Raw genomic sequence first — 14,998 nt, 5'->3', positions numbered from 1 at the left:
TTATTTATTGCGACAAAGCTACATGGCCTTGATCCCAGCGCGAAGAACTTTCGCGCTGAGGAAGATTTTTATCTCGATGCTTTTCTTAAGCATCGATGGTTTAGTGGCAACAATAAGCGAGATAAAGTCTCGCTTATGCAAGCCTGGAGCGCGTTCATTCGCAATGTCAAAGACATTGGACGCGAAGCCTGGCTTCAAAAACTTAACGCAAATCGCGTTTAGTTTGAGAAACGAACTCCAACCGGTGCAAAGTATAAATTGCATCGGTTGTCACGTAAGGGCTTCCATGCCTCACGTGGGGTGATCCCTATCCGTGTTGTGTTGACAACTCGAAGAGGGTAAAAGGGGATGTGTATTCCCTTTCTTCGCCCTAGGGAAGGGCTCGCATCTCTATTGAGATGCGGGATGCGACTGACGTTCTGCAATCGATTTACAGGCGCCAGAGGCGCGTGTTTTACGATGGGTCTTCTGAACCATCGGGTGGGTCTCGTCATACTGACGGACGAGGCCCTCAACGTCAGCAACCAGCTGAGAACGAGGCTCCCAGCTGTCATGTGAAGGTGGATAACCACGCCAGCGAACAAGATAACTCGTTCGCTGCCACGTTCCACAAGGAAACGTTGATCACCGTGGAAATCCACCAATGGTTGTGGTGGAGGAGGGAAAATTAGATCCGAACCCTAAGTCGGATCTAATGTCGAGATCGACAAAATCGATCACTTCCTCCATGATTTTAAGGAGGGCCTTGATCACGAGCGCGGCAAGCGTCGCTCGTTGGAGCAGACGGTGCAGGTTCACCATATCGAGCGGTCGAAGACCTTTCGAAGAGTGCGTACTCCATGTTGGAGTTCGAACGGAAGTATCATGCTGTTCTCGATGAGCTGTCGTCAGCTCATCGTAGTTTCGAGAATATTCGAAACCGGCATGAGAAACTTCAGATTCAATATTGCCTCTGCGATGCAGAACACGGAAAGGCCCAATGAACTTGGGTAGTAGTTTACTGCTACCCACATTAGTGACTAAACGCTTAGGTAGGTTTACCGTAGAGAGTAGCACTAGATCTTTAATTTTAAATGAACGAACATTTGCTCTTCCATGTTTGTCTGAATTCCGTTTCTGTGAATCCACCGCGTTAGCAATGGAATCCTGAACGAAACGGATTATTGATACTCGAGTTAGCAGAAACTCTTCTGCAAACTCATTTTTTTTTTCTTAGTACGCTTTGTGCGTACTGCCATGAGATCACTCTCATCTTTGATGTCGATTTCTCCGACATCGACATCACTCGCGTCGTCGTTAAATTCGACGCGTGATGAGCATGAGCCAGAAGTCGTTTTGCTCGTGCGAGTCCACCCTCCTTAAAATAGTGGATCCCTCTAATTGGGTGGGTATGCGTTGTAGACGCATGCACCGAATTATTGATGGCGAATTCGACCATCGGTAAAAACTCGCTCCAATTCGGATACGATTGGACGTAACCTCGAAGTATCTCTTCGAGGACGCGATTTACGCGTCCTGTTCGACCATCTGTTTCTGCGTGGTCAAATGTTGACGTAGTCATCCGTGTTCCGAGAGATCGGAACACGGATTGCCAAAACTCCGCCATGAACCGTGGATCTCTATCCGAGACCAGTTAACAGGGTAACCCATGGAGTTTTGAATACCGTGTCGATAAAGACACGGGCACATTCCGGAGTCTTAATCGACCCTGGTACTGCAGCAAGATGTACCATCTTGCTGAATCTGTCTACAAAAACAAGGATTCCATTGTTTTTGTGATCGTCTTTGAGAAATCTGAAGACGAAGTCCATAGATACGGACTGCCAACACCCTGCCGGAAGTGGTAGAGGTTGAAGAGGTGCACGGGATGAAGGGCAAGGCTTCACCCGTTGATATACCTCGCAAGCACGAATGTACTTGCGCACGAACTGATACTGGCGGGGCCAGTAAATGCCGCGACTTACTGTGAGGTTAGTCTTCTCCCGTTCACGATGCCCACTTGTTGGAGCATCGTGACACTCATACATGATGCGCAAGCGCAAATCATTGTGAGTAGGGACGACGACACGTGGAGAGTCGCCGGTAACGGCTGTGTAATTGCACTGGATGGAGTACGAATATCGCACAGCCAGTGCAGCGGCGACCTGAGCGATAGTAGAAGCAACGAAGGCAACGAACACATGAAACGCCGATTGGCAAAGATTTCACTGAAACTGACGACAGCTAGTGAACTTACGGCAGCGAAAGCTGCTGTCCCGCCATGCGACCTATCTGCTGAGATGGCGGAAAAGTACAGGGAGAGCAGTGGGCGGTCATTGCGCGCTTGTTGTTTTCTCATGTTCGCCAATAATGTGGCATACCTCGTGCTACCCCCACGCCGCCTCCGGCATCTGTGCCGGCTGAGGTGGATCCTTCCAATCAGATTCGGGTGGACATGCCTCCTCCGCGCATTTCGATCGCAGACGGGCAATCCTCTCGGAATATCATTGTTACTATGGCGGAAAGAACGGTTACCTTTGGAAATACTACCTGCATGGGTGATCTGGATGGAGGGTCGGTAACTCCACCACCCTGCGCCGCTAGTGTTCCCATTCCTGAGGAGCTGGCTAAGGCAATCAAAGAAGAGCTCAAGGCCTCGGCAGGCCGACTAACCGACCCAACGCAAGTCCGTACGCTCCGCAGTCACGTCCTATCCCATGTTAGGCTGCCCAGAAAACCCAGATGCTGGTACGAATTCCGACGGATCACTTATGTACTCCTGATATTCACGATCAGACACTACGCGTGACTCGAGTGCGAAAGATCCCGGAGACTGCGTCTGCTGCGGTAGCAGCTGCCGTGCCGGAGCGTACGAAACAAACTGATGCAAACACAACTGCGACTTGGGCATGGGCCATCCAGCACAAAGCAGTGGCTGCACTGTCGTCTCAATTGCCAGTGTGCCCCAAGGGTCAAACTACGTGGGTCAACGCATGCGCGTTGGACCTTGCAACACTCAGTGAGCTTTTGGCCATGCCGTTAACAGCGAAACCATATTTGTATTTCTATCGTCGAGAGTACAATTGGCGGTGATCTGTCGAAACACTACTCACGCAGATGCAAAACTTCGAGCAATGTGCACGGAGTGGGCCGCAACGGCTGATGGAAAAGCTGGACAAATTCAATGGGATTACGACTGACAAGATTCATCGAGTTATTGTGTCCTACTGTCGTCGAACCGCTTGATGACTTGGATCATTGGGGAGTCATCAATGTCCTGTGTGTGATGCTTCCCAAGCTCGCACCCGTCGAGGACGAGACGAAGGTAGTTATGCCAGAGACCAAGGCTGCGCTGTATCACTAGTCTAAAGAGGTGTGCGCGGCAGTCTCCAGCATTATCAGCAAACCAGCCAACTGGCACCCGGCGCTTGACCTCATCGCATGAGATGGTCAACTGCTGGGACCTCAGTACTGAGGGCACCTCGACTGGGAAAGGGGATATCTCGACAGAGGAGATATCCCCTGGCGCCGTCGATGACTGCTATCACCGAACCCGTGAAAACCTAGCGATAACGATAACAACATCTGTCTTCACTCGCAAAATGTTGCGGGATTTCCCAAGCATCCGGAACGATGCGCCGACTGGTTTAGCCGTTTCCTGAAGCGAGAGGGTAAGGGAGCCACTGATCAAGTCCTTCTTAAAGAAACTCGGGTTGGGATTGGAGAGTCTGCCGCCATGGATAAATTATACAGCAAGACCTGGGGATTTGTGAACACGCCCAGCCACACGAAGTGGACGAAGTCCGAAATTTTGCGAGGTGGTGTGGCCATGCTCTTGAACCCGTACTCCTCCATTACTACAATGGATTTGTGGCAAGAGGACCACTGGACATCTTATCGGATGGCTGTTCAAATTTATCTCAAAGGCGACACAATCCTGGTGGTAAACGTTTACGCTCTAAGTGAGAAGAATGAACGAAAGAAGTTTTTCGAGATGCTTCGGCATCAACTATAAGGATACGATGGACCAATCTTTATGCGTGGTGACTTTAATTGCACGCTTGTGCCGCGTACTGATCGCTCATGTTTCTCTCCACCTGGATGACATGGCTCGATTGCTCTGCTTAGGCTTCTTGGTCGGGCTGAACTTAGCGATTATCTTGATGATGACATGAAGTAAGCGGAATATGAACGAGCTATAGCGCATTTTCATGCGACGGCACAAACTTATTTTTACACATTGCCAGGCGGTGGATCGGCTAGCTCCCGTCTCGATCGTTGGTTTGTCAGTGATATACTTTTGGACTGGATTCGAGACGCCGAATTCTCGGAACCCCGTCCTGCAGCTGATCACAATGGCATAAGTGTCAGGATTGGGGTGCCGCGTCATGTAGTGCGCGTCTGCAAGCCACGGTGCGTGTATTCGATTCCTGGATGCACACAAGCAGCCGCGATTAGCAAATTACTGCTGCCATTGAACTGACACAGCAGCAAATTGACGAAACAGCTTCGGTATCTACGTCAGACTGTCTCACGGACCGACGACTTGTAGACTAATGGGACACTTTGAAGATCAGTCTTCGTAAGATTCTGTTGGCAACTACCAAGCAGGCGCGTCAGGGTTTGACGAAAAGTTATAGGCAGCGGCTGCGTCGGTTATATCTGCTGCTGGGAGCAGCTCTCTTGGATGCAATTTCGTCCGAGGCTTCTCAGGTCCGTGGATAATAACGACGCGATCACTCTAGCCCCATCGATACCCCGGTGGACCTTCGTAAGAAAGTATCGGAGTTTCGGCGACTAAGGCAGAGGACCAATATGGAGCGATTGCTTGTTCAGCACACGTACTTTCCGGCAGAGACATTACGTCGCTTCTTCGCCCCGGTGTCGACTAAATCACAGGACAACATTTTCGTGGTCCTGGGTGGCAAAGCTCAGCTCGGGTCGAATCGGTCACAGGAATTAGGTGATGAAATGGTAGATGCCTGGGGACAGATTCTGACTCACTCTTTTGCCCATACCGAGGAAACAGCCGCGTTTCTGAACAGAGCAGCCCCACCAGCCCAAGTTGATGATTTTAGTGTGACGTCTTCAATTTCTACAGAAGATGTTAGTACGGCCTTGAAGAGACTTAAACGTGGGAAAGCTGCGGGGCCGGACGAACTCAATAACACCTTTTTCCGAGACTACGCAGCCGAGCTCGCAACTTTTTTAGCAGCACTGTATACCCGGTGGCTGGAGTGCAGCGTGCTGCTGGCGTCGTTTGGAGGCAAACAGTACCTAAAGAAAACTGCGGCGTCTGCCTTGCCACTGGATCATCGCCCGATCGCGTTACTTAACAGCGACTACAACTTATTTACCAAGATTCTGTCGTTTCGATGCGGCCTATGCTGTCGCAAATCGTGCCGCCACCCCAAGTTGGATTCATCCCGCAGCGTTCGATCCACACGGCGTTGGATTAATTTAAGGCGGTACGCAAAGCAGCAAGGGCAGACAGTGATCTTACGGAGCCATTGTTTTGCTCCTCGACTTTGCAAAGGCTTACGACACGCTGCAACGTCCTTATCTTCTTTCTGCATTGAATGGCTTGGATATTCGTCCCAATTTGTTTCGATAGTGGAGGCATTACATCGCGGCACAACGTGTCAATTTATTGTGAATGGACACCGATCTCGTCGACGGGAAGTCAACTGTGGGATTCGGCAGGGGTGCCCACTTGCGCCACTTCTCTTTATCCTCGCCCTCGATAGTGTTTATCGTGTGGTCCAAGAGAGAACGGACATTCGTGGGGTGCCACTAAAATCTGGCGAGCGGATCGCAGAATTCAAAGTTTCGGGATACGCTGATGACACCGCCGTCTACCTGCGCGATCGGGCTGCGGTTACGCAGGTTGTAACAATTTTTGATAATTTCGCTAGCGTCGCCGGACTGTTGATTAATCGCTCAAAGTCAATGATCGTTGCCCTGGACCCTCGCGGGGCAGCATTGCCTCGGATCACTTGTGACCTAAAACTTCTGACTTCAAGCGAATCCTGCCGATATCTTGGTGTAATTGTGGGTCAACAGGAGGTGGAGGCGGTTAATTGGAATAAATGCTTACGATTTCTTTTGAGCCGGCTTGTTCTAGCCAGGGAGAAGACCAACACGATGGAACAACGAGCTCGCCTTGCCAGTGCCATAGAAGTGTCCACGATACTTTTCCTAGCTCGGCACTGCTGGCCTCCTCCGGACATAGTCACCCGTTTGACGAATTTGATTGAGGACTTTGTTTGGGGTGTCTGGAATGGTAAGCGCTGTAGACCTTAGGTCAGTTCCGAGATGGCTTCACTCCCGATACAACAGGGTGGCATTGCGGTGCCGTGCATTCCAATAGAATGATGGCTACAGCAGCTACAGCAGTTGATCAATGGGCAGCTACAGCGTATTCGCGTGAATTACTGATTGGAGACTGCCAATGGAGATCTGCAACGTCTGATTCACCGTAAGCCACGCCTTGTTGGAATGCAGACAAGCACCCAAGATATCGAGCGACTCTATGGCTCACCGGTTCGAAAAATGTTGGCCTTTCGACGGCTCAACATGCGCGCCAAGATGATGTCAAGGAAGTCTGTCGAAGGGCCGTCGCATTTACTTCGAAAGCCGAGGTCGACCATAACACCGACGGAAGTGTTACTATTGATGTTCGACGGGTCATTGATGTCAATCTCCGTATAGGAATGAGGGATGAAGAAGCGTCTTCGGGGAGGTTTGACTACAGGTGGATGAACACGCTACGTTGACGAATATGTCATGGCTGCGGGACCGCAGAGGTACAACCTATAATTTAAACGGTGCTGTTTTTTTGCACGAGACACGAATTACCTGCGTGGCATAATGTCTTGGTCTATTCTAAAGTGAAATCATACGGTTCTTGGCAAGGCTCGACATGGCAACCCAATCAATGGCGAAGAGACGGCACTTTGGTTCATTCTGCCTCGCTCTTCTCTACACCTTTCCAGCACTCGTATATCGAGCAAATGAACCGGGTTGCTTACTTGCGTGCTCTACCAAAGTTCATCGGTATCATAAGTGGACACTAAACAGTGCAAGGACATCGCTGACTCATTTCGATACGGACATGAAGGGTGAAGTGACATCAGTCTCGTCGATGTCCGCATGCGATGTAGCAGCGTCCAGCGATGGTGGCACTCCTGTACAGCGTCCAGCGATGGTGGCACTCCTGTACAGCGCGCACCGGCACTCACCCGCGTAGTACATATCTTGGCAGGAAGGCGGCGCTGGCGTCCCCACCGAAGGAATATTAAACAGGCTATCTTTAAAACACCGGTGCGATGAAGGAAAACAAATTCTCGAAGAGCGAGTGTCAAAGCTGGACTTTCAAGTGATTTCGGACGGGACACCACATATTACATGGAGAGATATACGCCGGATACATGCTTCTTTTCCGACCAACGCACAAACGTTGTATCACCTGATATGCAACAGCTTCCCACTATGTAATTGGGCGAGCGAAGATCTATCATGCCCCGTACCCGGGTGTTCTCGGACCCTGCCTACTGTGGCACAACATGTGTTTTGGACATGCTCCAGTTCGCGTCGCCACTGGGAGCTTATTATGTACAGGTGGTGAGCGCTTGAAGGATTCGGCAAGACGGACTTCAACGTGTGGGCGTTTGGGCTGGATCTTCCAGTGATTCCACACGCGGCCTGGAATTCGATTAAGCCTTCTTTTATTAAAGGTGATGAGATGAGGGACCTGAAGGATGTGGTATTTTCGGCGACTCGAAAACTCTGGCGTTTCGCAGCATCTACAACGATCCATGCCATTTGGTCAGAGCGGCTCCACCGGATGAAAGACCCGACCTAACCAGAAGAGGCACACATCGCCAGAGCCAAGACACAATTTCGACGAGCGATCACACGATTTCGAGGTTCGACATACCAGCCAGACATGCTAACAAACCGACACCTGTTCGCGCGAGTGAGGTTCGCTTTGGCGGACTCTCTCTTCTGCATAAACGAACCACCGGTGCTGCAACAGCTGCCCATCGACCGATGCCCAGGACTGATATACCTGCAATTTTCATACGGAGGATCTCGAGGTAATACGGGACCAGATGAGCTGGGTCCGTCATTGTCCAACTCAACATTCAGACGCACGCCGCTTGCGTACTGTGGAATTCGAGCATGGCGCACAGTGCTGCCAATACCACAAACAATGCGGCTGAATACTGGGGGCTCGTCCATGGTCTACGACACGCGAAGGCGTCTGGATACGCCCCATAGCATGTCGTCGGTGATAGTGCAATGGTGCTATCACAGCTTTGAACCCATCATGCCCTGCGAAAGGCCAGCTTGAGGCTGCTATTTCGTGAGACAAGGGCCATGGCAGACGGTATTCCAGTCTCCAGCTGGGGCATCACAATGCACCTACAACCCACCAAATTATCTCGCGACGAGACTCAGCGAGCAAGCGCTCAGCTGTCCGAGGACTAGCACTACATATAATATAGAGTAGAAGTCGCTCTGGTAACATTGTTGCCAGGCGGCAGAATATAATGGGTCGCAAGCGTTCATAAATTTACCTCACCTTCTCACTTCTCACTCACTCAAAAGGCGTCGAATTAAATCGCACTTGGCGAATTGTTGCATCAGGAACGCACATATAATTGCGGTATACTTGCGCAACGTCACTGCGTCAATTTTGCTAAGATCGCATTTCAAGACCACCTTCAAAAGGCCGACTGATATGCAGCACCTTCCGTCTTGTAAGCGAATTTTTCTTTTTTCTAGCAGCAAGAACCGCACGCATCTACGATCCCAAAAGCCCTTTCCTGTGTGTATTCGGAGCCCACAACCGTCGCTTCTTTGCCGAGTGACAACACACAAAGAATATTACAGTTGACACAAATTCTATGATCCATGGGATGATTGAGAGAGGAAGCACCGTTGAGTATGTCATAGGCGCCAAGAGGCCGCTTCTGCTCGTCGACGTCGGCAGGCGTGAAGGAGTTTGTACACGACGTCTTTCGTAACAGCTTCACCTAAGATCAGGGCACGGGGATGCGGATGCAGAACATGCAACGCGGCGGAAGCGCGCTCTGCGTCTGCTTCAAGTCCGCATTCTAAGCTCGCAAAAATGCGTCCGACATGGTGAATGCGACATAATGGCAAAATTTAGTTGAAAATTTTATGATGTATCTTACGTAGCACCAATAATATTGGTTTTCACCAATCAGAGGTCTTTTGAATCTAGCCCAATAGTCAAAACGTCTGTGGCAGTAGTCGCACCATTACTATAATAAGACAACGGAATGTTATGTATGATATAAACAAGTTAAGAATGAGTATAGTATACTAGTCCCAAAGTGGCAAAAGTGATTGTGCGCCACAAAACCAGCGGTCGCACTTGTAAAACGACTCGCGATCATACCGCGTTTGGCACTCGTATCCATCAGGAAGTGCTTTAGATGGGCACGGGCTTGTGAGGTGCAACATTGAAGGGATTTTATATACGGCCACACCCTCTGTTATGAACAAGTCCAATGCCTTCACGCGATTTGTCACGAGGTGCCTCTCTCGGACAAAGTCCATCCCGGCACGGCGAATACGATCTATCTCGATCCAATTACGAGGATCGCTGACCCACCATATGATTGATTCTGGGTCTCGCCTATCGAATCCCACGTAGTGCTCACCTTCGTTCATGCCAAGTGCAGCCAGCAGCGGCCGTACATTACGATTTACAACTAATAGAGCCCCGGTTGATGGAATTTCAAATATCTTGGCGATCACATAATTAAAAATGAGTGTTGTCGTGATACCCGCGCGGTACGAGCGCAGGTAGGATGCATAGATGGCAGACTGATTGTCTGCTACGTAGTATCCGGAATGCTGATATAAATCCATGACGTCTCGATGGTTCTGCTGGTACAGACCCAGCCAGTGACGTAGCGGATACCAATTTGAGCCAAGTTTGCCCGACAGAATAATTTTGTTAATCGGGTACTCGTTAAATGAAGCATTAATAAAATCCAAGCCCGACGAATGAGGCAGCCAAACTGTCATAGGCAGGTCGCGTTCGTCAACGGATTCCGTCACTTTGGAAAAATAGTCGCCCATGAAATATGCGTATGTTCCAATCAGTACGTCGATTTTAGTAAAAATTTCGTCGCGCAAGACAATGGGATTAAATTGGTCGTAATAGTGCAAGTCATCGTTCCACACAGCCAAAATCGTGCCTTGCTTACGCAGTTCATGAAAGTAGGAGCTGTGCGTTTGCAATAATTCCATCGGATAATAAAATGAGTTCAAGCAAAATAGCATGATACTAGGGACTTCATTTCGTTCGATGCCAAGAAATGTGTTTATTGAACTCTTGGACGTATCAAGATCTTTCCATCCGTGCTCATTCTTGAGCTCCTGAAAAAGTGACAAGAACGAGCGCAGGACGTAACCTTTCCATTGCGAAGAGCATCCTATCAAAAACTTTTGTCCATTTGTGACGTTTCTGCGCTTAGCGATCCACGCTTTCACTTCACTCGCATTAAGCGCTGAAGCTGGAAATAGTTTTCTCTGGGGCTTCCCTGTAGCGTCCTTTATCGTTTGCATATTAACGTTCATCTCATGATAGAACCCTAGCTGTCCATTGTGGCCACGCAAAGGCATTAAGTAACCATTGAATCGCAGGCGGCCAATTGCTTCTAATGTCAAAACAGTTATCATCACCACCACGAGAAGCAACAAAACCTTCCGAATCCAGCGCAATCCTCTCGACATTATCAAAAGACGCGAAAGCGTAGAGATTCGTAATCGGTTGAACCATGCCGTACCCTTTCTTCTCTTCCGTCGCCGTCCTTGTTTGTCATTTTCGTCGTCATCAGATGAATTGTGACGGCGCGAGAAGAATACTGGTAGCAGCGTTTGACTGTTTTTATTATTGTTGCACCCAGCTTGATGTATTGTCAATTTATTCTTAACCTTCTCGTGCGAGTCGATGTCAGCCGTGCGAGGAGAGCCGCTACTTACGCGCTCGCGCATCTGACGCACTTAACTCCTTTTCTTAGAAAGTGCCACAACTTCTCACGACAATATTGTCAGCCATACGTTGGATTACGCTGCAGCAATATATTAAGTAAAATGACTTACAATAATACGGACTTATTTGCTTAATTAACGTAGTTCTTGCCTGCTACTATCTTAGTGTTCGCTGTTATTTGAGATGGCCGCGATGATGCTGAAGGAGCTGGCGCATTGGTTCTGCCCTGCTGGTTTTTGGCCCATGAGTAGTACATGACGCCACTTACAACGATAAGCGCGGCAACACCCCGCTTAGTATCAAAGCACTGCGATTCCTGTTGGCTACAGTACAACATTGAACTAATCCCAAAAACGCACACAGCCCGTAAGCTTTGGATAATGCCAGTCGTAACTGCGCCACTGGTGCCTAGCATGACGAAGTACGTGAGTCCGTGAGCTAATTGAGAAAGGGTGTACGCCACAAGCGCTGCTACAATGTGGGTCGTGTTGCCTTTGGCCTCCATAATCGGCTGAGTTACGAGCGCGTTCCACTCTGGCAGCACGAATAAACTCTGATATATCGCTATAATAGTGACACAAGCCGAGCCAATCTTAAGGCACAACTCCTTTGGATGTGGCCGCACTGCCAGCTTAAGCGTAAACTCCCCCGTCACGTAATTGGCCCCGTAAAAAGCTGCCCCCACCAGCGTGTTCAGGCACCCCATCAGCACAATTGTATTGTGACGTTCGTTTCTTGACTCTCCCAATGCACTAAATGCCAGGCCAAACGTTACAAGTGCAATTCCGAACCACTCTTCCTTCGAGACAACCTTTTTCAAGAGAAATCGGGACATGAGCGCTGACCAACAAATGACGCTTGAGTAGACAACTTGATACAACCCACTCCCTGCCATCGCTAAGCCAATATTGGAAAATATACAGCCAGCAAAGTCTAGCACCACCGATACAACGATACAGAGCTGTTCAGTGGAAAGCGACAAGGACACCAATGATGGCGTGACGAGAAGGCCAAGTGGAGGCTTTGTTTCGTCCTCACTGCTTAAAGCCTCCTCTGCGTGATAATGATCTTCACTTACGACAGGGCGCCGCGTAAGCGCCTCCAGATCACTATTTAGAAACTTGGGGGAAAGACACCTGTCGGTCTGCGTAGGCGTAAGTTCAGGCTGCTCGACATCGACTTCCGGGGACATACTTATCTCTAGCTTCTGATCTGCTTCGCATGTTAAAGATTTGATCTTACTTTTCTTCAATCGCGTTGCATTGACTGCCTTTTGACCGTCTGCGGCAGTGGGGAGCAGCCCGACGAGCATCATTCCTAAATAATTGCACAGTGGCAAAAGCATGGCCTTTTGATCCCCCGCGCCTTGATAAAAGACATACTGTGCGACGCATGTCGAGACAACGCCCGTGACCAGAAAGACAAATTGCACCAGCACTTTCAAAGCTGTGCTTCTCTTTGCTACCATATTTTAGTGTGAAATCGTTAAGTCTTTATCTACAAGCGGGCGAGATGCGAACGAACGACGCGTGTATAGCTAGTCCAGAAGGTGCCCTCATCTCTCCCTTCCCATTATTAGCACGTCGCATTAAAAGCGCGAGGCGACGCAGTTTGCTATTCGACATTATTTCTCCGCCGCCCCCAGGTAAAATCGAACCGGCGCATCACCGAGGCATGCTAAGATCCATGCCTGCAATGTGATCCTGTATGTTCGTTACACGTCAGAAATGGGTGCTCTGAGACAAGTTTAAATTTATGGAATCCGTGTTGAATCGTTCGATCGAAAATTTTTAGGTATTTCTTGTAATTTACAAGCAAAATATATTTAGATAAACAAGCGCCGCGATAAATACTGATAGACCAACAATAATCGTATGTACAGTAGTTCTTTTTTTTAGTAGAAGCGCAGTGAAAACATTGGGGCAACACCGGCTTTAAGATCAAGATAAGATATGGAGAAAGGGAAGCCTGAGGTGACCAGCAAAACATGTAAAGAGTTTTGCTTGTTTTGAGGCAAAGATGTATGCTCTGAGACACTACCAAGGCGTGTCACATGTTACATTGATACAGGCTAGGTCCGAATAAATTAACCAAAGAACAAGATCAGCGCATGCTTCGTCTAATGAAAATGATGTTTCAGTTCCAATGGACATGGTTAAGTTTAAATGCATACCAAAAGTCGTAAGCAAAACTATACAAGCCTGCTTCCTCTTAAAAGTGCAAACTCGATAAGTGGGTATAAATGCAGCATTAGTAAAAGAAGAGGAGAAAACTACGAAAGGAAAATAATGTGTTATTTTATAGTATGTCTCCTAATATTCGCTCGTATAATCAATTAAGCGTTTCATGAAAAACTGCGCCTTTGATGACCGTACAAGCGAGTTGACCTATATTTACATTTGTAAAAGTAAAAGTTTTGGCAGTGATCAGGGCGCTTTCAGTAAAACATCATAAACTCTTCAAATAAAGGCATACACTCTTCGGTATTCTGTGCGGCAGATAGATAGATGCCAAGCGCTAAGGTATCAAAGCGAATGCTTATGGCCTACCAAATATTCTATCTGCAGCAAAGGCGATAGCCGAACGCACACGTTCTTCCGAGGCGTCCGCTCAATTCAAAAAGGAAAATATGGTAACAAGAAAGCATAACGCGATATCACTTTAAGCTCGAGAGGCCAATAATGCTGGCGGTGACCGTTGACGAGAAAATAATCGAAGTGCACTTCCCTTGCTACGATCATCTGGAAAAAATGTAATCTGATAGTTTATAGTTTCGTACATGTGTACAGTTGGAGTCGTGATATTTCAATCCTATTTGCCATAAGGAGAGCAAATAGGATTGAAATATCACGACTGGAAAATAACGGCAACGTCCAAGTCCTCGTCTGGCTGGTCTGGAAACGTGTCGCTAACATTCACTACTACTCTCGCCAGTCATCTCGTATCTTCGATCGATTCACTAGACGCGATTCTACGTACAATATTTTTTGCTACCGTCTCAAAAGACAATCGAATTCACACCATAACGACAACTACAGGAAATGTTGTTATTAGCCAAAAAAACAGTGTCAATAACATGCAATCAGCCAGATTGACATCTTCAACATGTCTGTGATTGGTCAGAATGGTCCAAGAATCGAGGCATGTGAGACGTGACTCGTATTGTTTGTTCGACCTGAAGCTTGAAAGAATGTCGATGTATGAGGTGGAGAAGCTGTGCTACTACAATGTTCTTGATGTGACTGTAGATGCAAGGTAGTGAATATTTCTCTGGTCGCAATATTATTCCCTTTGTATGATTTTCTTACTGTACATTGTTAGTCCGGCCGAAATTGTCAAGGCTTATCGATCTATGGCGCTTAAATATCACCCAGACAAGACCCGTTCTGAAGACCCAAACCAATTTCAAGCAATTACTGAGGCATACGAGGTGCTGTCGGATCCAGAGAAGCGACGACTCTACGATCGCTACGGTCCAGCCCTTAAGCCTCGAGTTGGCGAGGCTATTACTCAATTGGCACCATTATTGCTATCCTTTACCACTGGATTAATTGGATCGAGTGTGCGCACATGTAATGGCGCGTTGAGCTATCAAGTAATTTACAGCTGTGAGATATGTCTTATGGGCTTCGCTGGCATGTATTTCTGTCACCGGCCTGGCTACAAAGAAAACATTAAATCGCCAGTAAACCAGCAGACTAAAATTCAAAGGGAGGTCATGTCCGTATCCGACTACGTGACCATAACATCTATGGGCCTCTTAGTTGGGAGCTTTACTGGCTGGGCAGCTACGTGGATAGTGTTGCTTTGTAAGCCTTTTGTGCTGGGTAATTAGTAGACTCGGTGAGTCCGATGCAATTACGAATATTTAGTGAATAAACGAGAATTTTGCCAGTGGGAAGCAGTAATCTGCATTTTTTACGCAAGCAAGAAAGATTGCATGTCGTCTTAATTTATGGCAGCTTTTAAAAAGATGTCAAGTTT

The 14,998-nt window shown here is 48.2% G+C and overlaps 6 protein-coding genes across 6 annotated transcripts; 5 read left to right on the top strand and 1 right to left on the bottom strand.

The window, feature by feature from the left end:
• Positions 1–2,721: 2,721 nt before the first annotated feature.
• CCR75_000412 (uncharacterized protein) lies at positions 2,722–3,072 on the top strand (the record flags this gene model as incomplete). The annotated part of the gene is made up of 1 exon (XM_067958520.1): positions 2,722–3,072. The coding sequence occupies one exon, from the start codon at positions 2,722–2,724 to the stop codon at positions 3,070–3,072; it is 351 nt and encodes a 116-aa protein (XP_067816410.1).
• Positions 3,073–3,163: 91 nt separating this feature from the next.
• CCR75_000413 (uncharacterized protein) lies at positions 3,164–3,343 on the top strand (the record flags this gene model as incomplete). The annotated part of the gene is made up of 1 exon (XM_067958521.1): positions 3,164–3,343. The coding sequence occupies one exon, from the start codon at positions 3,164–3,166 to the stop codon at positions 3,341–3,343; it is 180 nt and encodes a 59-aa protein (XP_067816411.1).
• A 372-nt stretch (positions 3,344–3,715) lies between these two features.
• Positions 3,716–3,994, top strand: CCR75_000414 (uncharacterized protein; the record flags this gene model as incomplete). Its single annotated transcript, XM_067958522.1, has 1 exon — positions 3,716–3,994. The coding sequence occupies one exon, from the start codon at positions 3,716–3,718 to the stop codon at positions 3,992–3,994; it is 279 nt and encodes a 92-aa protein (XP_067816412.1).
• Positions 3,995–4,794: 800 nt separating this feature from the next.
• Positions 4,795–9,446, top strand: CCR75_000415 (uncharacterized protein; the record flags this gene model as incomplete). Its single annotated transcript, XM_067958523.1, has 2 exons — positions 4,795–5,306; positions 9,338–9,446. The coding sequence occupies 2 exons, from the start codon at positions 4,795–4,797 to the stop codon at positions 9,444–9,446; spliced, it is 621 nt and encodes a 206-aa protein (XP_067816413.1).
• Positions 9,447–11,144: 1,698 nt separating this feature from the next.
• CCR75_000416 (uncharacterized protein) lies at positions 11,145–12,482 on the bottom strand (the record flags this gene model as incomplete). The annotated part of the gene is made up of 1 exon (XM_067958524.1): positions 11,145–12,482. One exon carries the CDS (start codon positions 12,480–12,482, stop codon positions 11,145–11,147), a length of 1,338 nt encoding a protein of 445 aa, XP_067816414.1.
• Positions 12,483–14,138: 1,656 nt separating this feature from the next.
• CCR75_000417 (uncharacterized protein) lies at positions 14,139–14,915 on the top strand (the record flags this gene model as incomplete). The annotated part of the gene is made up of 2 exons (XM_067958525.1): positions 14,139–14,269; positions 14,336–14,915. The coding sequence occupies 2 exons, from the start codon at positions 14,139–14,141 to the stop codon at positions 14,847–14,849; spliced, it is 645 nt and encodes a 214-aa protein (XP_067816579.1). The 3' UTR covers positions 14,850–14,915.
• Between the last annotated feature and the right edge of the window lie 83 nt (positions 14,916–14,998).

The sequence above is a fragment of the Bremia lactucae genome, linkage group LG14 (genome assembly GCF_004359215.1).
Source record: "Bremia lactucae strain SF5 linkage group LG14, whole genome shotgun sequence".
In the NCBI taxonomy this organism is placed as follows: domain Eukaryota; phylum Oomycota; class Peronosporomycetes; order Peronosporales; family Peronosporaceae; genus Bremia; species Bremia lactucae.
The sequence above is the reverse complement of the archived record's forward strand: the minus strand, read 5'-3'. Positions and strand labels throughout refer to the sequence as shown.